Source organism: Nelumbo lutea, chromosome 8 (genome assembly GCF_056320005.1).
Source record: "Nelumbo lutea isolate HS-2025 chromosome 8, American lotus-T2T, whole genome shotgun sequence".
Taxonomy (NCBI): Eukaryota; Viridiplantae; Streptophyta; class Magnoliopsida; order Proteales; family Nelumbonaceae; genus Nelumbo; species Nelumbo lutea.
The window spans coordinates 39,790,099-39,813,445 of NC_142691.1; the positions used below are offsets into that span (position 1 = coordinate 39,790,099).

At 38.5% G+C, this 23,347-nt stretch overlaps 1 protein-coding gene across 5 annotated transcripts; it reads right to left on the minus strand.

The window, feature by feature from the left end:
* Positions 1 to 227: 227 nt before the first annotated feature.
* LOC148843878 (putative protein phosphatase 2C 59) lies at positions 228 to 8,205 on the minus strand. 5 transcript variants are annotated; one of them, XM_088959789.1, is made up of 11 exons: positions 8,053 to 8,191; positions 7,931 to 7,970; positions 6,657 to 6,701; positions 6,176 to 6,301; positions 4,407 to 4,534; positions 3,123 to 3,221; positions 2,859 to 3,017; positions 1,966 to 2,052; positions 1,794 to 1,885; positions 1,125 to 1,199; positions 228 to 737 (listed from the first exon to the last, which is right to left on the minus strand). In XM_088959789.1, the coding sequence occupies exons 4-11, from the start codon at positions 6,250 to 6,252 to the stop codon at positions 579 to 581; spliced, it is 876 nt and encodes a 291-aa protein (XP_088815915.1). In that variant the 5' UTR covers positions 6,253 to 6,301; positions 6,657 to 6,701; positions 7,931 to 7,970; positions 8,053 to 8,191; the 3' UTR covers positions 228 to 578. The 5 variants fall into 5 exon arrangements, with proteins under 5 accessions (XP_088815915.1, XP_088815916.1, XP_088815914.1 ...); XM_088959790.1 differs by having other exon boundaries at positions 6,176 to 6,427; XM_088959788.1 differs by lacking the exon at positions 6,657 to 6,701 and having other exon boundaries at positions 8,053 to 8,205.
* Between the last annotated feature and the right edge of the window lie 15,142 nt (positions 8,206 to 23,347).

Below are 23,347 nucleotides of genomic sequence, written 5' to 3' on the forward strand. Positions count from 1 at the left end.
TAAAATGCCATTATCAAATTTGGAGGATATTCTCAAAATCTTCAACCAATTTTCTCATGCTTGCCAACCTGAGATTTTACCATGTATTAAGCAATGGACCCTACAGTTCTAACTATTACCTTGGAAAAATAAAGCAAAAAGGTGTCTTAGGGTATGTATGTCATTGTTCCTCAAAATGGATGCAAGGCTTCTGTTTGGTGACATGTGACTACATTGTTCCAAGTAAATTGAAATAAGAGAATGATATCATCAATGTGAGGACTGCTTGCAAAAGTAATTTACAATAAGGATGTAAATCAAGTTCCAACTACAACACCCAAAGTAAAACTATCTTTAGTCTTTACAAATTCATACAGAACAATACTTGCTACGTCCCAAAGCCAGGTAAATAGGGACAAACCTAAATTCATATATCTCAATACTAGAGGCTGAAAATATGAATACAAATGCCCAGCCTGAAACAAGGTTCTTTTTTGTTCTAGAAATTGGACTTCAATTCCACAATGTTGTTCTTGTAATAGGAATTTTATTCCAATCCATATGCGTCAGGTACACAGATCAGATTGAAGCACTAATGCTTATTGAGAGCTGCTTTGAGCAGTTTCCCCTTGCTTGTCCATGAAACGAACAACAACACAAGTAATATTATCAGCACTCCCTCTTTGCAATGCTTCCTGCATCAACCTCTTGGCTGCTTGCTCTGAATCCTCAATTGATTTGATCATGGAAACAGCCTCCTGGAAGAATTTAGAAACCAAGCAAATTAATTATTCTTCTTCAATGAAGCAATTCCATAGAAGATTTTGTCCCTGATTCTATCGTATTATTGGAAAACATTATCCATCAATTTAGGTCAATGGTGTACCACCTCTTGGATGGACCATAGCCAAAATCATATCAATTAACATGGTGACCAAACAATGGAAAATGAGAAAAGTGTTGTAGAGTTACAAGAAAAGAAAAGTTGGAGAAAAATGAGTTATAGATTCCCTTCCCAACTTTTCAACTTCTAGGAAACTTTTACATTGGAAGCAGCTTTTAACTTTTCCATCCAAAAGGAAAACCAATTCAATGCATACCAAATGCACCATAATGAAATTTAAAAATGAAAAATATTAGGAAACCTCATTTGAGACAACATCCCACAGCCCATCACTTGCCAAAATAAGAAATTCCAGGGAGCTGTCAACCACTTCCTCCTGCAGTTTAAAAAGCAATATAATTAACACACACAAGCACACATTGGAGGGGAGAAGGGAAGGAAGAACCTTAACAATAACAACCATAACACAATGGCTATAAATTTTCAAAATATAATTAATGCATATCTAATCTGAAAAATCCATTCAAGCTTGATAATATTGGTTGAGTTCTTAATACTATTTTCCCCTACATATATTTTAGCCATCTGGAGGGAACCTGGCCATCCATAAAGTAGGAACCACTGAATTTTGAACACTTGACAAAATCTTATTGGAGATTTTCCTTGTAATAGAAAAAAAAAAACTTGTATTTTTCAGTAGGCTGAAATTTTGAACACTTGACAAGATCTTATAAGCTGAAATAATGAATAAAAGGTGTGCAGAGGAATTTAGGAGCACCTTATCAACTCAAAAATAAATTTCAATGTAAAAGATTAAAATGAATGACTAGTAATCCAATTCTGATAAGATATCTCAGATTAGACCACTATTGCATTGCGTGAGTTTGATTAATTTGGACTATATCCTAGCAGATTCGCTTACTTTAAGAAATAGGAAGATGTAAACCATATAATGTTTCTAGATTCAAACCTGAATATCAGGATCTGCAACAACAAACTGCTTTAAAAGTCTGTCACCAAATGCACGAGAAACAGCAAGAACACCACCAACTCTCCAAGTACCTGTAGCAAAATTTTTTATTCATTTACACTAACAGTAAAAATTAATAGGCTATAAAAGCTAAATAAGATGATTTCCTCACCAGCCCATATCACAAAACCTCCAGCATCTTCAATTCGTTGTCGTTCATCAGTTTGGTCGGGCTTGTGATCTCGTGAAACAGCTATAGCTATAGATCGAATGGAGGATGTCTTTCTTAGATGATGGCAAAATAAAGCAAACAGACGATACGAAAAAAGCATTTAATGATTATAGCCCTAGATTTGTCTTATATCCTTTCCTTCACTCTACTTTGCATGCATTAATTTGCATTCTAAAAGAAAACCTTATATTTTGTCAATCCAGCTATAATTTTATGACCAACATTATCTTCAAGCTCTCTCCTTATCAATAATGATGATTAGACAATAGAATAATAGTACTAGGTTTTATCCATAGGTCATTAATCTTCTCTGACAAGGTGATGCAAGAGTACTAAAGTATAAAATATAAAGGAGTTCCTACTTTATGCTTGAATGGTAATATTTAGGCCCCATAGGGTGAAGGTTCATTAGATCCATTGAGATCTAAAGAATCCCTACTTCAGGAGATTCAGAAGGGTATTTTAGGAATTCTTCTTTCTTACTTTAAATTATGTAGTTGATTGAAGTTTGTAGCTTATCTAAGAGTCATAATTCACTTGAAAAAACTTTTGGCTTGTTTATATACCTTTCCTAGTTTCTTTTACCTAGCATGAATTTTATTATTTATGGTACTAAATTAAAGTTTCTACTATGCATATTAATTGGCACTGCCCATTTATTATTACTTACAATTGTTAGTCTAAAAGGATGTATTCCTGTTGTTTTGTCTATTTTCTTGCTATCTCCTTTGGAATTTGGATAAAAAAAAAAGAAATCATTTTATGAAAATCCTTTATTAAGTTACCAATAGAAAAAAAAAAAAAGCACAATAGTTTAGTATATAATTTCGTACCATTCCCACCCCTACAAATAACAGCCCTGGAATCCCCAACATTTGCAACTAGCAAACGATCACCAACAAGTATTGCTGTAGAAGCTGTTGAGCCAGCATCTTTAGTCTGAGTGTTTTCTGATTTGAGAAATTCTGAGTCCGTATGGTTGTATGCATCCGCTGTACAAATAGGAAAAAATGGGGCAAAACCAGACAAAGAACTGTTGGAAAAGATTTACATAAAATAAGAAGCTTTTATATTGATGTTAGAATAAGAACAAGCACCTATGGCTGATTTGGTATCAGATATGAACTTTGGATGCCTGATCAAATTACTAAAAAGGTTTTCTTTCACATATTCTGCAGCTCGAGCACCCCCATGACCTGAAACAACCACAAGAGTTGTAAATGTGAAAAAATTTTTCAATTGAAAATTTTAAAACATCTCCAAGGTACATATTTCATATTTTACAACTAGAAGGATTCCAATTTTATCAACAGCTGTCTGCAAGAGATGGAGTTAATACTGTCATATTTTAGGATACTGCATCCAAATTTCTAACTTTTGCAAAGAATAACAATATAACACAATAAAAATAGGATAAATTGTTTGTACCACTCCTGAGGTTTGGGTCAAATACTTATACAACATTGGGAGGTTACCTAATGGCTTATACCCCTTTTAACCACCAAACTAGAGGCTTTTGTTTTTAAGCCTAGAAGGCGAAATTCATTCATAAATGCTCATTTACAAGGCCAGAAAATATAACCAGCGGAAAATACAATTAGAAATTAGAGGGGATTTGTTAACGTGGGAGAAACAATTTAGACATAAAAATATATTTTACTACAAATCCATAAGGCTGAGTTTGGAAGGAGTACAACTGCAAATATGTAGAGTGAAAAATCTTATATTTTGTATTATTTTGTATGTATTTACGCTGTACATATTTGCATTTGTACTCTTTCCAAACCGAGCCTAATGGAAAGCACCCTTATTTTATAAACACTAAACGTATTTGTATAACCTCAAATTTATTTTTTAAGCGCTATTTATTGATGCAATGGTAAAATCCTGACCTCACAAGTATGATAATGCAGGTTCAAGTCTGAGAGTAACTTTGATAAAAAAGAGTTTCAACATTGTGCAAAAACATGCCAAAACCCCATATATCCAGGACCAACATTGGACAATGGATTTTATCTTAACTTATATTTTTTTTTTATTCTTTCATAACTCTATTTTCAACTTTTCATTCATACTTTACTATCATGGCAAAAAAATTGTCCCTCAAAGAAGTATATATAAGGATAGTTTTATTTATATAATATTCAAGAAGAATGATCAAAGAGGGTATAAAATGAAATTTAAAAAAAAATTAAATATCAAATACACACTCCTATATATTGCAAAAACTGATTGCATGTTATTGGAGTTGGAGGGGTGGAATAAGTAATCCAACCCGAAATTGCAAGAAGTAAACGGTTAAAATCCAAGGGCAAGTCTTTGTATTTGACAAAAATCCCAGGGAGGCATTTGTAATTTACTCATTATATGTATCTACTTACCATCAAAGACTCCAAAGAGACCAACTATCTCCCCATCAACACCGTCAATTCTCGTCTCATAGAAATCTTCCATTGAAGACCTTTTCCCCCGAGAGCTTGCATATCCATAGCTAAATTTCCCATTGTGACTGTTAAGGGAAAAAATGTTAAGTTAGCATTACAAATGTACATTAGGTAGTTTTTTAAATTTTCAAAACAATTCTTTTAGTAGTCCCTAAATATTTCATAAAGACATGTAAGTAACTTCATGCCTCAAAATGCTTATTGCTTTTCTTTTAGGCTATGTTTGGTTTGAAAGAAAAAGTAGGGAAAGGAAGGGAAAGGTAGGAAAACCTATACAAGCTTTGTAAAGGTTTTCATACCTTTACCTTCCTTTCCCTACTTTTTCCTTCAAACCAAAGACAGCCTTAGTGAATTAACTGTTAAAGAAACATTTAATTAATAATTTAAGAAAATGCATCGGTGTGTTGAAATTTTCAAAAGCCTTTTCATCATACACTTATTACACTATGCGTACCCCTATGTGATATTTCAATTCATGATATATAAGCTATAACCAATCCACAACATTTAAACCATAAGATTTCAAAGCAATTCATTCATGACAAGGAAAAACAATCATCTATTATTGCTTAGGCTCAGTTTGGAAGGACTACAATACAAATATGTACAGTACAAATACATACAAAATAATACAAAATATAAGGTTTTGCACTCTATATATTTGTATTTGTAGTCCTTCCAAAGAGTACAAATTCAAATATGTAGAGTATAAATACATACAAAATAAAGGGTTTTGCACTCTACATATTTGTATTTCTACTCCTTGGAAACCGAGGCTCAGTTTGGGAAGCGTACAAAAACAAATATGTACAGTACAAATATATACAAAATAATACAAGGTATAAGATTTGGTGCTCTACATATTCGTATTTATACACCTTACAGACTGAGCCATAGTTGCAATAACATGGACTATATTGCATCAACAATTAGTTACACAAGAAAGTTTGCCTCCCCACAGCAATATTAATGCATAAGCATATCCAACATAAATGGTTCGACATGCAAGTTAAATTCAAAAAAAAAAAAAAGATTTTCAATAATGTACTTCATCCATCTACTATTTTTCTCTATCATTATCAAGCATTAGACAATATTAGTTGAGTCTACATCAACATCATCATAACCCAAACCTTATCCAAACTATATGGGGTCAGCTTTCACTTTGTATAAAGCTTATTTGTGGTAAGACATTAATCCTCCTGACTGGGATGTTGGATAAAAATTTCGTATTTTGGAACTATCTTAGTTGAATAGTTTACTTTGTGTATAAAATAAAATAACAACAAAAAAGCTATTGCTAATTAATCTATTATCACATAACCACTAAAATTCAAATTTAAATCATTATTACAATTTTAATATATTTCATAATTTGTAGTTTATATATAGTTCACAAGTACAAACAATATTACAAAGACCAATGATTTTTTTACAAGATAAAAATTTATTTATATGCAAAATAGTAAACAAAGTTGACTAATTATTACATAAAAAACAAGAATATCAGTAATTATACTCATGTGAAACACAAAAAGTTTAACGTGCAAGCAAAAGAACATCCATATATAATTTCTTAAAAGAAAACGATGAACCTTTACCATATATAATGCAAGCAAAACAGAATAAAGTAATTTAATGCGACCCTAAATAACTACAAATGAATGCCTTTATACCTAACAGACAAAAGAGAAAAGGGAACTTACCTAAAACCCCCACCACTAACAAGGGCATCATCAACTTGGCATCCACTTGTAGGCAACGTAGAATTCAGATAGCCCATTATATCCAACAATAATCTTCAAACTAATCAACTTTTTGCTCTCTTATATCTAAAGGAGAAAACAATAAATAAAAATATATCTAAAAGAAAATTATCAACAGCAAAATTGTCTATTGACAAATTGAATTGAAACCGAAATATTTCATTAATTGCCACTTCATCTCCATACCCTAACCTGCATGATAATAGAGATATGAATTTCAAATTTAAGACATAGATTCAAGACAAAAGCATTACAGTTATATCCAATCACATTCAAAAGGAATAGAAATTCATATTTGATAACAAAGAAATACAAATTAAATACTAAAACTATATTATAAAAACAACAAAAATATAAGAAATTCATGAAAAACTAGGAAGTGCAAATAGAGCAAAGAAATACAAAATTAAGGAATACTTACAATTTATAAAGTTAAAAAACAATACTTGCACATGGCCAAATGTGGCTGTAAAGAGTGAGGAAAGAAAAAAAAAAGAAGAAAACTAATTAAAAGAGATAGGTATAAATTAGAAATACTATGAGAACACTGAAAAAAGAGAGATTAAGAGAGCATAAAGGATAATAAAATTAAAAAGAAAGAAGAAAAATTTTCATAATTGGTATTTCCATTTGTTAAAGAAAACAGAAGCACAAAACTAACAAATAAGAAATGAAAAGAAAAAAAAAATTGAAGAAAATAAAGAACACGAGACAAAAGTTCAAAAATAGAGCCAGGTTTGTTTGGTTTTACCTAAAATAGGGGCACACATGTTGCATGTATTTAATATAGGTTCTAAAGACCATTTAATATTTATAACATGACATGAAAAATATTTCTTGACCGCACTAGGACACTCGTTATACAAGATATCCATATTTTAACAAATCCCATTTTTATTAACTTATAATTTCATATAAGCTTTTGTTGAATGGAATAAGTAATTCCATGAAAACCTAAGTCACCACAAATAGACAATTCTAAATCCAACAAAGGTGAACAAAAACTGAACTTACCTAAAACCCCCACCAGGCCACCATCATCAACTTGGGTTCCACTTGTAGACAATACAAAATATTGGTAGCCTACAGTATGGAATAATAATTCTCCATACTATTTGACTTATTGCTCTCTTGGATTAAAAGGAGAAACAATCAATAAAAATAATTGAAAATTTAAAAAGAAAACTAATCAAAGATAATGCATATTGATGAAATGAATTTAAACCTAGAGACCTCATTATTTGTTGCAATATCTCTGTTCACAATATACCTTACAAGAGAATAAAGAATTTCCAAATCTGAGACATGAATTTAAGTTGTACAGAAATCCAACCACATCAAAATAACTAAAATTTAAATTTGGCAAAAGAATTCATATGAATTTAATCTGAGCATTACAGAACGAATTTAGACATTAAGGCTTAAAAACACTTTAATAAATTGCACTAAAATTAAAAGCACAGAAATTTAAATTTAGAAACAGAGTTCACATAAAGAGGGATACAAATGAATAAAACCACAATGGACACACAACAAAGAAAGAAAAAGGAAAAGTCAACTAGAACAAACAAAATACGAAACTACCCAAGAAAAACAGAATCTGTAAGCTCAAGGAAAAAAAAAACAATGCACACACAACAAAGAAAGAAAAAGGAAAAAAAAAAGCTGGGGAGAGGAGGAGGGAGGGAATCGTACCTGAAAGAGATAGGGACAAAGAAGAAATACCAAGGGATCACTGAGAAAAAATAAAGGTTAGGAAAGCTTAAAGAATAAGAAATGAAACAAGAAGAAAGAAAAAGAAAACCAGAATGATTTACATTAGAGTGTTTTGGTTTGTCAATGGAAATACAAGTTCACAGCTAACGGACAAGAAAATAAAATCAAAAAATCAGAAAATGAGAAGCAATGAAAAGAAAATTAAGAAATAGGGAGTCAAATTCTATTTCTTTGTTCCTAACATGGGGGCACACATGTTGCCAATATATGTCATAGGTTTTAAAGACCTAGTCAAAACAACAATGTGTAACATAAAAGTTATCTTCTTTTTCAACCCTACACATGGCATAGATGAGGTTAATAATAACTTACCAAATAGAGACCCAATGTTGTTCATAAAAATCCGATTTTCCTATTAATTATCTTCTAGTTTCCCTTTATTTTCTCGAGAGAGAGAGATCCTCATATTATCACTCTTGTGAGGATTTTGATTTTTCATAGATTTGTATTATTAAAATAAGCAATTACGAGTCAGGAGTAACAAATTCAAATGGACAGCTTTTACCGGCCATGGTCAAAGTCAACTCCTAACATGTAGGTCCCACGTAAAGGAATAACAGTTATTTTGAATGAGATGGATGGGTTTACTTTTAACATATGGTCCCATGTAAAAGAACAACACTTCAGCTACATTTGGAATAAAATGTATCACTCATAACTCATATTAACAAAGTGAACGCCAACATGTAAATGGATAGGGGTGTCTATAAAAAAATCGAAAAACCGGATTTAATCGAAAAATGTGGTTAATCGAATTGATCGATTCGGTTTGGTTTGGTACTTTTGAAAAACGGAAGAACTGGTTTAGTTTTTGGTTTATTTAGAAAAAAATTGGCGGTTAATTTAACCAATTAGTGTATATATATTAATATGTATATTCTATATGTATTATATAAATATATACATATATTATATTTATAAACGTTATATATATATATATTAGATATTTTTATAATATTTATAATACAATATTGTATACGTTTATATAATATATATTATAAATATAAAAATTTGAAGAACCGAATAGATCAAAAACCAAAATTGACAAACCAATTAACCGATGATACCGATTTAATTTCGGTTTAGAGAAATAAAAAAAATGATATAACCGATTTGATTTGAAAAAATTGTCAATATAAATGGTGGGGAAGGTGATGGTGTTTTTTGGAGGCAAATAATGTACAAGTGAGGTTTTCTGAAGTTTATTAAAACCCATAGTCAGATGGTGTCACGGCATGAGCAAGATGAGGAGCAAAGTGGTAACGTGTAGATTTATCATTGACAGGGCTGAGCTTTGCATCTATTATGATAAAGGCTAGCCTGGGCCGAGGCCTGGCCCATCTCGAAATATAAGTTGGGTCTGGCAGGCCTTTTATCCATAAAATACTATAGATAAAACTCTCTGGCCCGCTGCTATATTATAGCCTCTTTGGACAATCCGATACAGAGGCAGTTCGATCAGATCGAACTCGCCAAAGACATATTGGATAGTATAAAGACTATATACGAAGAGCATAATCGTTCTACTCAACAAAAGGTCCTGAAACAGTTCATGACCGTGTAGATGACTAAGGGGCAGCAAGTGCATGACCATTGTCTTCGGATGATAGGCTACATAAATGAGCTGGAGGCCCTTGGTTCCAGGCTAGATCTGGTCACACAGATCGATGCTATTCTCAACTCTCTGCCTCCATCCTTCAACCCATTCATTATGAATTACAATATGAACAAGTTGAATGTTAGTGTCCAAGAGCTCAGCAATATGTTGCAAAGAGCTGAGGAACTCATAAGGAAGGATGAGCCGATAGCCATGCTTGTTGAAACTGGCAAATTTGGCAAGAAGAGGAAGGCAAAGAGAAAGCCTTAGAAGAAAGCCACCAAATCTAAAAAACAAAAGAAAGACAAGGCATCCGATGCCTGTCACTTCTGCAAGCAGGCCAGCCACTGGAAGAGGAATTGTCCCACCTACCTGGAATCTAAGAAAGCTACTTTCGAAACTTGTGTCATGGAAACTAATTTATTAGTGACTTCTGTGTCCTGGTGTGTTGACTCTGGGGCTTCAACTCATGCGTGTAATTCATTACAGTGGTTCAAAGTAAGCAGAAGGCTGAGTGAAAGAGAAGTGACACTTTACTTGGGGACTTCTGCAAGCGTAGCAGCTATGGCGATAGGAACCGTAGAATTGAATTTTAGAGAAGGGATTCTTGTAATGAAAGATTGTCTTTATGTACAAAATATAAGAATAATTTTGATTTTTGTTTCTAAACTATGTGTGGATGGATATGCTGTCTCTTTTAGTAATGTGATTACTATCAAAAGGAAAAATAAATTCATCGCATGCGGGGAATTGGAGAATGGTTTTTATATTCTACATCCTTCTCTAGAAACTAATCTAACCAAAACTACGTCGGTCAAAATCCCCAAGAAAATGACTCGTGACTTGGTAAGTTCCACGTGCCTGTGGCATTACCATCTTGGCCACATCGGTATTGACCGAAACACAAGATTAGTAAAGGATGGTCCTTTGGGTTTTCTAACCATCAAAAATGTTCCCACTTGTGAGCCTTGCCTTAGAGGCAAGATGACAAAGTGGCCATTTAACGGTAAGGCTGAAAGATGCACAGGCACACTTGACCTTATACATAGTGATGTATGTGGTCCCCTAAGTGTTAGGACATGCAATCGACACGTGTATTTCATCACCTTTACCAATGATTTTTCAAGATATGGTTATGTGTACCTAATGAGACATAAATCTGAATTCTTTGAAAAGTTCAAAGAATTCAGACAAGAGGTCGAGAAACAATTAGGGAGAGAAATTAAGGCCCTTCGATCAGATCGAGGTGGCAGGTATCTCTCTGACGAATTCAGAGACTACTTGAAGGTCAATGGGATTATCTCACAGTTGGCTCCTCCTGCAACACCCCAGCTTAACGATGTTTCAGAGAGGAGGAATAGGACACTGCTAGACTTGGTCCGGTCACTTCTCACACTCTCAGAATTGCCCACATCCTTTTGGGGATATGCGTTGGAGACCGCAATTATGAGACTCGTGTTAGTTTAGAATGTTCATAGTTGTTGGATAAGTCTAGGGAGATTTATCCTACTAAGGCTGACATTGATGTGCCGCCAAGTGTTGGGGTGGCCTGTCTCAACTGCTAGGCCGAGACCCGAGGTACATGCAGTGTAGGTTTACTTGAAACCCTGAACCGGACAAGATTTCCAGTATTGCCCTAGACCTTGGTGATTAGTGGGCAAAACTGGAATGTTACACCTGACCCCTATACTCGATTATGATATTGCACTAGGTGTCGGATTGGGCTGTCTTTGATATGCCAATCAGTGAGATCCTTAGAGGGGGTCAAAACTTGGGTCTGTTGGGACAGTCCAAGAAGTTATTTGAGTTAGTGATCATAGTGAGAGGATCAGCCCCTTTGTCGGACAAAGGTAATGATCGAGGATGCACATTCTTTGCTGGAAACCAAGATTGCTGGTAGCCGATTTCAATCATTGAAATTTGTTTTGCAAAATATATTTATATACGGATATACATACATATATATATATATATATATATTATGGTTTCAAAATGTTTGCAAAAGGTTTTAATTCCCGGGATCCATTTGAGAAGAGAGTGCAACACTGTTCCTTGTAGCCGTGAGAGATCCTCTCTTGTTGGGCAGTGTATGATCATTATGGACTGAGAGGTTAAGTGTGAGACCATTGCTGATGGGCTAATCTTGCATCTTCCCATAGTCCCTGGGTTTTTATAAGGTGGCTTGGCCCAAGGACCACTTAGTGTAAGTGTTGGGCCCATTAGGAGCCCATGCGATGGGCTTCAGAGGGTTCACTGTTTTTTCAGTGAATTTAGCCAGACCTTGTAATCGAGGCTGGGCTGAACCCATGTGGCTGATGTGTAGATCAATTTTTGGGTCCCATACCATACAAAGAGGCCCAACTGGGCAGCAGTTTGGAAGGTTACTGAGCACATAGACTTATTGGGCCTAAAGCCCATTTCGAACTGGTTTAGTTGGACTAATTAAAGAGAGGGGCGGATCTGGAATTGGATCAGCAGATAGGATAGGGTCTTACCCTATCCACTTAGAGAGTCTAGATCTGAATACAGATTTGGATCTAGAAACCTCCTAATGAGATTAGGAGAGAGCTGATCTAATCTGCAGATAAGATAAGGTCTTATCCTTATCTCTTAAAGAGAATTCCTTATCCAAATACATATTTGGATTAGGAAACTCCTAATGAGATTAGGAGCTCTCTTTAAGCCTATAAAAGGAGGAGGGGGTGATCTATTCAGCCCATCCCAAATCTCAGAGATCAGATCTCAGTTTACATAGAGAGAAGACATCACCAATGTGACTGTGCCATCTTCTCCTTGCGTTCTCCTCCAGTTGCCGCCATAGCCAATTCGACCTCCATTGTTGTAGGAGTGATCAAGAAGTGCTATTGATATCAGTTTTTGGTGAAAAACTGATTGGGTTTCGTGCTCACCTACCCTCCAATGAATTCTTGGTCAAGGATTTGGTTCTTTGGAAGAACACTGCTGATTTTGCTCCATCCTACACTGTGTCATCTTCAGTGGGAGCAGTCTTTGGATCCTTCTTTGGACGTGAACACCTCCATTGGAAGATATTATTTTTTCGAATCAGGTATATCCCTCTCCTACTGTTTTGATTTAGATCTGGTTCGGTACTTGGTTCAAGATTGATCATTGAAAAATGCAGTTTCTAAAATAGGGAATGCGATTCCCAGATAGGAGAGAGAGAAATTTTTGAAATTTCGCCTAACCTTCCTGCAGGGTTCGGAATTCCATATGATGGATCTCTCATCCGTTCAGTGGTATTAGAGCCATGGTTCAAATCTTGAACCGAAATTGACTAGATCTGAACCTACGCAAATGGGCAAAAGGTGTTCTACCCGATTTGCGCAGATTAGGGTTTTCTGGGAAATCGGTTCCCAGTTAAAGGGTGAATGATCTGAAATTAATTTTTATAATTCTGGAATTTATTTAGAACTGTTCTTTATTATTTTCTTGATTTATGGGCTGTTCGTACAAATGGAGATCGAAATCTTGTTTGGCGCAGAAAATCTGCAATTTCGCAGTTCTATTCATTCTAGTTTGTAACTAATTTTTTTTTAATTTTTAGACTGAATGTATAGGTATTCGATCTGATGTAATATTAATAGAAAAAGTAGGGTTTTCTATTTTATTTTATTCATGATCGAAGTTGACGGTGCAAAGGAGGAGATTTCGCAAATATGAAAATCACTATCTATGATTTGCAGTTTATGAAACTGCAAACTGAGATCTGACATTTGTTTTGCAGATTGGAGTTGGCGAACAGCCCCGTGACTGATTCTTGTTTTTCTTTAATTCATAATTTTAATTTTAGATCGTTTCTTGAATTAAATCTTTAATTAAAAATCAAACCCTAGACCCATTCGAACCAGATTGGTCCAAACTAGTTGGACCGAATCTGTGGTTCAATGGAGGCTGATTGTCAGCCATAATTTCCCACTTTTGGGATAAGGGATTGATGGTTAATTAAGAGATTTAATTCAGCCCACACCCGTAAGGCCCAATTTTAAGGTGTTAAAAGTGTAAAAGCCCACTATTTGCAGGAAAGCTATATGGGCCGAACTATTAACTGCTATTCAGCCCATATAGCTAGATAATATTAATTGGTAATATTATAGTTGAAAATGGGCTTTAATAATGGGCTTTACAAATATTAATTGATTGGATCAATTCTATCCTTGCATGTGATGTATGGATGTGTGATGTGCTACATTCAAGGGCCATAAGTTCTTGGTCCATGTAGATACAACAGTGAATCTTGCACACACCATGGCTGAATGCACATCATTGCCATGGTGTCCCTAAAGATCATTGGGTGATCTCCCTCAGTGGAGGGCCCCACACCCCTGAAAAAGATTCGTGCGGAACCCTAGCCATTTAGGGCCCACAAGAAATCTTGCTTTATGAAAGTTAGTGGGAGCCACTTTGGTTTGACCTAAATTAAACTAGGGCGAACTTTTGTTCCTTCCATCATTAGCATGAACATGGGTCCTTCAGTAATGAGGAAACGCACCATAAAATTGGGCTATCCATTTGCTGTTGGATCTGTCAGAGTGTTTCATATGATGATAGGGGCATCATAGACCAATGTGGGAGGGCCTCACCAGAAAATGGGAGACTCTCACGGTACATTGACGTTCACGAATATGATGGGTGAGCACTCAATGGACAGAAAGGTTTTACCTAAAATGGCAATGAACCTTGTCTGACAGAGGCCAAAGGGAAAGCTCATATGATGAGTGGATATGATCCTTCACAGAAAGTGGTGGGGTTATGCAGCTGAAACAATTGGCTCCATATACCCTATGTGATTTCCCACATTTCCAGAGACAATTCGCAGTCTCCGTCGCTGAGATAGGAGGGAAATCTCAGAGATGAATAAATGGGAATGGAACATAGACTAAAAGCCATATCTATGTATATAACATGAATCAAATTAGGTTGTGGACTAATGTTTTCTTTTTATCAGAAAATGGCAAATGAACAATTTGCAAAGCTTTTGGATGACAATAAGCTTAAGGGCCCAAACTATGCCGACTGGTATAGTAACCTAATGCTGGTCTTGACCTCTAAAAAACTGGATAAAGTGGCCAAGAATCCTACCCTGAAACGCCCTGGAGATAGGGCTTCTGAGGAATAGAGAAGGGACTATCAGGAATGGGAGGAGAAAACTCCCTTGCTCGGTGTTACATCATTGCCTCCCTGGACAATCCAAAATAGAGGTAATTTGATTAGATCGAACTAGCCAAGGACATATTGGATAGTTTAAAGACAATGTATGAAGAGCAGAATCATTCTACTTGATAGAAAGTCTTGAAATAGTTCATGACCGCTCAGATGTCAAAGGGGCAACAAGTTCATGACCATTGTCTTCGGATGATGGGTTGCATCAATGAGTTTGAGGCTCTTGGATCTGGGTTGGATCATATAACCCAGATAGACACCATTCTCAACTCTTTGCCTCCATCCTTCAATCCGTTCATTATGAACTATAATATGAATAAGCTGAATGTAAACCTTTAAGAACTCACCAATGTGTTGTAGAGGGCCGAAGAACTGATTAAGAAGGATGATCCCCTAGCCATGCTTGTTGAAACTGGCAAGAAGGGAAAGAAGAGGAGGGCAAAGAGAAAGCCCTAGAAGAAGGCCAACAAACCCAAGAAATAGAGGAAAGACAAGGCATCAGATGCTTGTCACTTCAGTAAACAGACCAGCTAGTGGAAGAGGAACTGTCCTCAATACCTGGAATCTAAGAAAGGTAATTTCGAATCTTGTGTCATAGAAACCAATTTGTTGGTAACTTCTGTGTCTTGGTGTATTGACTCTGGGGCTTCAACTCAAGCGTATAACTCACTGCAGGGGTTCAAGATAAGCAGAAGGCTGAATGAGGGAGAGGTGACACTTTACTTGGGGACTTTTGCAAGTGTTGCAGCTCTAGCCATAGGAACCATAGAACTAATTTTTAGATAAGGATCAATTGTACTGAAAGATTGTCTTTATGTACAAAATTTGAGAAGAAATCTGATTTCTGTTTGAAAACTGTGTGCGGATGGATATTCTGTCTTATTTAGTAATACAATTACTGATAAAAGAAACAACAGATTCAACGCATATGGAGAACTTGAGAATGGTCTTTATGTTCTCCATCATTCTCTAGAATCTAACATAGCCGAAACTACGCCGACTGATATCCCCAAGAAAAGAATCCATGATACAGTTAATCCCACGTGCCTGTGGCATTACCGACTTGGCCATATCAGTATTGATTGTATCACAAGGTTGGTAAAGGAGGGTCCTTTGGATTTTCTAACTGTAGAAGATCTTCCCACTTGTGAGCCTTGCCTTCAGGGTAAGATGACGAAACGACCATTTAATGGTAAGCCTGAAAGATGTACAGGCATGCTTGACCTAATACACGCTGATGTATGTGGCCCCTGAGTGTTAGGACTCGTAACCAGCACATGTATTTCATTACATTTACTGATGATTATTTTCGGTATTGTTATGTGTACCTAAGGACACACAAGTCCAAATCCTTTGAAAAGTTCAAGGAATTCAGACAAGAGGTCAAGAAACAGTTAGGGAGAGAAATTAAGACCCTTCGATCGGATCGAGGTGGCGAGTATCTCTTTGACGAATTCAGGGACTACTTGAAGGTCAACGGGATTGTATCATAGTTAGCACCTCCTGTTACACCACAACTTAATGGTGTTTCAGAGAGGAGGAATAGGACCTTATTGGATTTGGTTCAGTCACTTCTCGTACACTCAGAGTTACCCACATCCTTTTGGGGATACGCATTAGAGATTGTGACATACGTGCTGAATCGGGTTCCAAATAAATCAGTTCCGAATACTCCATACGAACTTTGGACCGAAAAAAAACCAAGTGTCAAACACTTGAAGATTTGGGATTGTCTAACACACGTTAAAAGAACTAGTGCAGACAAATTGGAATCCAAGACCATTTGTTGCCTATTCATAGGCTACCCAAAGGCTCTATGGGTTACATATTCTATGACCTAGGAGAACATAAGGTGTTCTTTAGTCGGAATGCCCATTTCTTGGAGGATGAATATATCCTGAACAATCATCATCAGGAAGTTGTTCTTGATGAAGAGAGCTCAGGAGCAGTGGGAGGTGTCCCACAGGTTTCAAGTATTGACCAACATAAAAGATCTTCCCGGGTATCCAGGCCACCAGTCCATTTTGGCTATGACTAGGATAGTTACCTAGTGGAAGCTATGACTAGTGAGGAGGATCCCATGACTTACGCGGAAACTATGTTGGACATAGATTCCCAGAAGTGGGTGGAGGCCAAGAGAGTAGAGATTGACTCCATAGAGACCAATGGAGTCTGGACTCTAGTAGATCCACCCTTCGGGGTAAAAGCAATTGGTTGCAAATGGATCTATAAGAGGAAGAAGGGCCCCAATAGTAAGGTTGAGACTTACAAAGCTCGTTTGGTGGCGAAAGGGTATACTCAGAAAGAGGGCATCAATTATGAGGAAACCTTTTTGCTCGTGGCCATGCTTAAATCCATTCGGATCCTACTAGCTGTAACAGCACACCATGACTACGAGATTAGGTAAATGGATGTCAAAACTGCGTTCTTGAATGGAGATCTTATTGAAGATATCTATATGCAACAACCGCAAGGTTTCATAGCTACTGGTCAAGAACACATGGAACTTGTGGGACATCTCCCACTGACCTTGAGCTCTCCTCTGAAGGGATGAGAGATCCATTACATGGATGGCCAAATCTTGCGGAATATGGTGGGCAAATTTCAAAAAAAATTTCTCTCCCTTCAACTAGGAATCGCATTCCCTATTTAGAATTTTCAAGGATCAATCTTGAACCATAAACTGAACCAGATCTGAACAAAAGTAGTAGGAGAGGAATATACCTGATACAGAAAAATATTATCTCTCAATGGAGGTGTTCACGCCCAAGGAAGGATCCAAAGACTGCTCCCACTAAAAATGGTGCAGTGTAGAATGGAGCAGAATCAGTATGTTCTCTCCAAGAACCTAATCCTTTGCAAGAAGTAGCAGAATGGCACGTGAGCACAGCTTCCTATCAGTCCCTTCACAAGAAACTGATGTCAAGATTGAATCTTGATTTCTCCCACTGAACTGGAGATCGAACTGGTAGGGTAGGCAGCAACTGGAAGGAGGTGGCAAGGAAGAATTTCATAGGGTTGCTTAATTCTTCCTTCTGTGATTTCAGGTCTAAAGAGGATGTGAATATTTGTCTTCTAAAGGCTGCCGCCCCTTCCTTCTTTTGTAACCTTAAAGGATCAACTCCTAATCCTATTAGGAGTTGCTAATCCAAATCATATTTGGATCAGACATCCCTAATCTCATTAGGAGGTTTCCAGATCTGAATCACATTTAGATCTGGACTCTCTGAGTGGATAGGGTTAAGACTCTATCCTATCTGCTAATCCATCCTAGAATTCGCCCCATATTTAACTAATTAAATTAGCCCAGTTCAAAATGGGCTTTAGGCCAAATAAGGTTATGTGCTCACTTAGCCTTCCTAACTGCTATCCAATTGGGCTTCCTTGTATGGCATGGGACCCAAACATTGATCTACACATCAGCCAGGAGCAGTGGGAGATGTCTCACAAGTTCCAGGTAGTGACCAACCTAGAAGATCCACTCGGGTATCCAGGCCACCAGTCCGTTATGGTTATGACTAGGATAGTTACCTGGTAGAAACCTTGACTAGTGAGGAGGATCCCGTGACTTATGTGGAAGCTATGTTGGACATAGATTCCCAGAAGTGGATGGAGGCCATGAGAGTTGAGATGGACTCAATGGAGACCAATGGAGTCTGGGCTCTAGTCAATCCGCCCTCCGGGGTAAAAGCAATTGGTTGCAAATGGACTTACAAGAGGAAGAAGGGCCCCGATGGTAGAGTTGAGACCTTCAAAGCTCGTCTGGTGGCAAAAGGGCACACTCAGAAAGAGGGCATCGATTATGAGGAAACTTTTTCGCCTGTGGCCATGCTTAAATCCATTAGGATTCTGATAGCTATAGCAGCATACCATGATTGTGTGATTTGGAAAATGTACATTGTGTGACATTATGTGTCTGTGAACATTCTAAACCGACCGACCCACTAGTTGTGAACATTCTAAACCAACACGAGTCTCATTATGTGTCCAATTTAAGGGGATTACACAGAAACGCACCAAAGGAACATGAATCAAATATATACTTTATTCATTTACAATAAACTCATAATGTACATCATTCTGATTCTAAGGGCATACAAAAACTATCTAACATCCTCATCAAGAACAACTTCTTGACGATGATTATTTAGGATGTAATCATCCCCCAAGAAATGGGCATTTTGGCTATAGAACATCTTCTGTTCTCCCGGATCATAGGATAGGTAACCCACAAAGCCCTTGGGGTAGCCTACAAATAGGCAACTACTGGTCTTAGATTCCAATTTGTCTGCACTCGTTCTTTTAACGTGTGCTGGACAACCCCAAATCTTTAAGTGTCTGACACTTGGTTTCTTTTCGGTCCAAAGTTCATATGGAGTGTTCAGAACCGATTTGGTTGGAACCCGATTCAGCACGTATATCCTAGTCTCTAATGTGAAAACCAAAAAGGATGTAGGTAACTCTAAGTAAACGAGAAGTGACCGGACCATATCCAATAAGGTCCTATTCCTCCTCTTTGAAACACTATTAAGCTGTGGTGTAGTAGGAGGAGCTAATTGTGATACTATCTCGTTGACCATCAGGTAGTCCCTGAATTTGTTAGAGAGATACTCGCCACCTCGATCCGATTGAAGGGTCTTAATTTCTCTCTCTAACTGTTTCTCGACCTCTTGTCTAAATTCCTTGAACTTTTCAAAGGATTCAGACTTGTGTCTCATTAGGTACATGTAACCATACCGAGAATAATCATCGGTGAATGTAATAAAATACACGTGTTGGTTACGGGTATGTATTCAGGGGACCACATACATCAGTACGTATAAGGTTAAGCGTGCCTGTACATCTTTCAGGCTTACCGTTAAATGGCCATTTCGTCATCTTACCCTGAAGGCAAGGCTCACAAGTGAGAAGATCTTCTATAGTTAGAAAGTCCAAAGGACCATCCTTTACCATCCTTGTGATACGATCAATACTGATATGGCCAAGTCGGTAATGCCACAGGCACGTGGGATTAATTGTATCACGGATTCATTTCTTTGGGATATCAATCGACGTAGTTTCGACTATGTTAGTTTCCAAAGAATGATGGAGAACATAGAGACCATTCTCAAGTTCTCCGTATGCGATGAATTTGTTATTTCTTTTAACAGTAATCGTATTACTAAAAAAAATAGAATATCCATCCGCACACAATTTTGAAACTTAAATCAAAATTCATCTCAAATTTTGTACATAAAGACAATCTTTCAGTATAATTATTCCTTCTCTGAAAATTAACTCTACGGTTCCTATAGCCATAGCTGCAACACTTGTAGAAGTCCCCAAGTAAAGAGTTACTTCTCCATCACTCAGTCTTCTGCTTATCCTGAACCCCTTCAATGAGTTACACGCATGAGTCGATCCCCTAGAGTCAATACACCAGGATGCAGAAGTTACCAAAAAATTGGTTTCTATGACTTAGGATTCGAACTTACCTTTCTTGGATTCCAGGTACTGAGGACAATTCCTCTTCCAATGGCCGGTGTGTTTGTAGAAGTTATAAGCATCTGATGCTCTGTCATTCTTCTGCTTCTTGGACTTGGTGGCTTTCTTCTGGAGCTTCTTCTTTGTCTTCCTCTTTTTCTTGCTTGACTTGCTAGCTTCAACAAGCATAGCGATAGGCTCATCCTTCTTAATCAGTTCCTCGGCCCTCTGCAACATATTGCTGAGTTCCTGAACACTGATATTCAGCTTATCCATATTGTAATTCATGATAAGCGGATTGAAGGAAGGAGGCAAAGAATTTAGGATGGCATCTATCTATGTCGCATGATCCAGCCCCGATCTAAGAGCCTCAAGTGCATTGATATAACCCATCATCCGAAGACAATGGTCATGAACTTGCTGCCCCTTGGACATCTATTCGGTCATGAACTGCTTCAAGACCTTCTGTCGAGTAGAACGATTCTGCTCTCAGTACATTGTCTTTAAACTATCCAGTATGTCCTTGGAAAGTTTGATCTGATCACTCTACCTTTATATCAGATTGTCCACGGAGGAAATGATATAGCACCGGGCCAAGGAGTTTTTCTTCTCCCAATCCTAATAGTCCCTCCTACGGGCCTAAGAAGCCCTATCACCCAGACGATCAGGGGCAGGGTTTTTAGCCACCTTGTCTAGCTTCTCTGAAGTTAGGACCAACATTAGGTTACGGTACCAATCGGCATAGTTTGGGCCTTTTAGTTTCTTGTCGTCCAATAGCTTTGCAAATTGTCTGTTTGCAATTTCTGATAAAAAACAAACATTAGTCCACAACCTAATTTGATTCATGTTATCTACATAGATATGGATTTTAATCTATGTTCCATTTTCATTTGTTCATCTCCGAGATTTCCCTCGTATCTCAGTGGCAGAGACAGCGACATATGTCTCTAGAAATGTGGAAAATCACATAGGGTGCATGGAGCCAACTGTTACAGCTGCATAACCCCACCACCTTTCTGTGAAGAATCATATCCACTCATTGTATGAGCTTTCCCTTTGGCCTCTGTCAGACAAGGTTCATTGCCATTTTAGGTTAAACCTTTCTGATGAGGGCAGATTTGGCCCTCCAATGAAATTGTGACACGTGGCACCTCATGAAAACTATGAAAACACCCAGCCAACAAACTTACGAAGTTGGTGACCCACCCGAGCACCAGTCTGGCCAGCCTGGCACGACCTGCGCGCAGCCAGACACGCGCCTGCGCGACCTGCGCACGGCACACGCAACCTACGCGGCACACGCGGCCTGTGCGAACTGCGTGTGGCGCGCGCGCGGCTTGCGCAAGCTGCGTGCGGCGTGCGGCCTGCGCGACCTGCGCACGGCACACGCAACCTACGCGGCCTGTGCGAACTACGCGCAGCGCGCGCGCAGCCTACGCGAACTGCGCACGGCCTGCCCATAAGGCACCCACCGACAAACCTGGCCTAGAAACTGACCCGCCGACTGACATAGGCACCAGCTTGACGACCTGGTCTAGACACTGACCCGCCGACTAACATAGGTGCCGACCTGATGACCTGGCCTAGACACTGACCCGCCGACTAACGCAGGCGCCCCCCTGACAACCCGGCCCAGGCGCCGACCTGGCCGCTTGACATAAGTGCCAGCCTGATGACCTTGAGGAGTTCACCACCATACCCCGGTTCTGACAGGATGCGACGAGTCTTACCGTTTGGAGGCTTTTCTCCCACCTAACCCGCGAGGACTCTAGTATATAAAGACCTCACCCCCCAAAGGGGAGGGGGATGAAAAAAGGGAAGTAACCCTGCTCTCTAGCTCTTTCATATTATCTTCAAAGCTCTCTAAAATAAGAGTGCTAACTTAAGCGTCGGAGATCCCCCACCGGGAAAATACCCCCGGGACCTCTGATTCAGTTCTCATAGGTCCTTAAGCTCCCGCCGCCTATGAAGAGGAGGAAAAGATGGAGTTCTCGGAGGTCCCTCAGCTCCCGCCACCTACAAAGCGGAGGAAAAGATGGAGTTCTCGTAGGTCCCTCAGCTCCTGCCACCTACAAAGAGGAGGAAAAGATGAAGTTCTCGTAGGTCCCTCATCTCCCGCTGCCTACAAAGGAAAGAAGACCACCTCATGCTAAGGGCAGTCGGATTGCGCCGCACCAGGGAGCTCCAACATTCTCTAAGTCATCGGCCGCCTAGTAGGCAGTTCGCTACCAAGCAGTTCGCCACCAGGCAATTCGCCACTAGGCAGTTCACCACCAGGCAGTTCGCCACCGAGCAGCTCACCACCAGGCAGTTCTTCACCGGGCAGTTTGCCACCAGGCAGTTTGCCACCAAGCAGTTCGCCACTAGGCAGTTCGCTACCAAGCAGTTCGCCACCAGGCAGTTCGCCACCGAGCAGCTCACCACTGGGCAGTTCGCTACCAGGCAGTTTGCCACCAAGCAGTTCGCCACTAGGCAATTCGCCACCAGGGAGCTCGCCACCAGGTAGTTCGCCATTAGACAGTTCACCACCAGGCAGTTCGCCACCACGCAGTTCACCCCCAGGCAGTTCTCCACCGAGCAGTTCGCCAGTAGGCAGTTCACGACCAAGTAGCTCATCACTATGGTACGCCACCACCGGGTCAAATAACGAGGTACTTAGCCAAAAAATTTTACATCACAAAACATTGGTACGTGGCCGAAAACGGTTACATCAATTGGCGCCGTCTATGGGAACACACTACAAAAAGCTAAGTTCTCATCCTACAAAAGCTAAGTTCTCATCTTGCAAAAACTAAGTCCTCACTTTTTAGAAATTGAAGCTATCGCTTTATAGTTTACATTTTTTATGAACTTAGAGACTATGCAGGGAGCTAACGGGCAAAATCAAAAAAGAGTAGACCACTAGTCACTCCAAAGCCTACGGGCCACATTACTAACTAAGACCCGGTCGCCTCTCCGTCACGGGCAAAGTCAGAAAAGAGAAGACCACTAGTCACTCCAAAGCCTATGGGCCACATTACTACTTAAGACCCTGTCGACTCTCTGGCATGGGCAAATTTAGAAAAGAGTAGACCACTGGTCACTCCCAAAGCCTA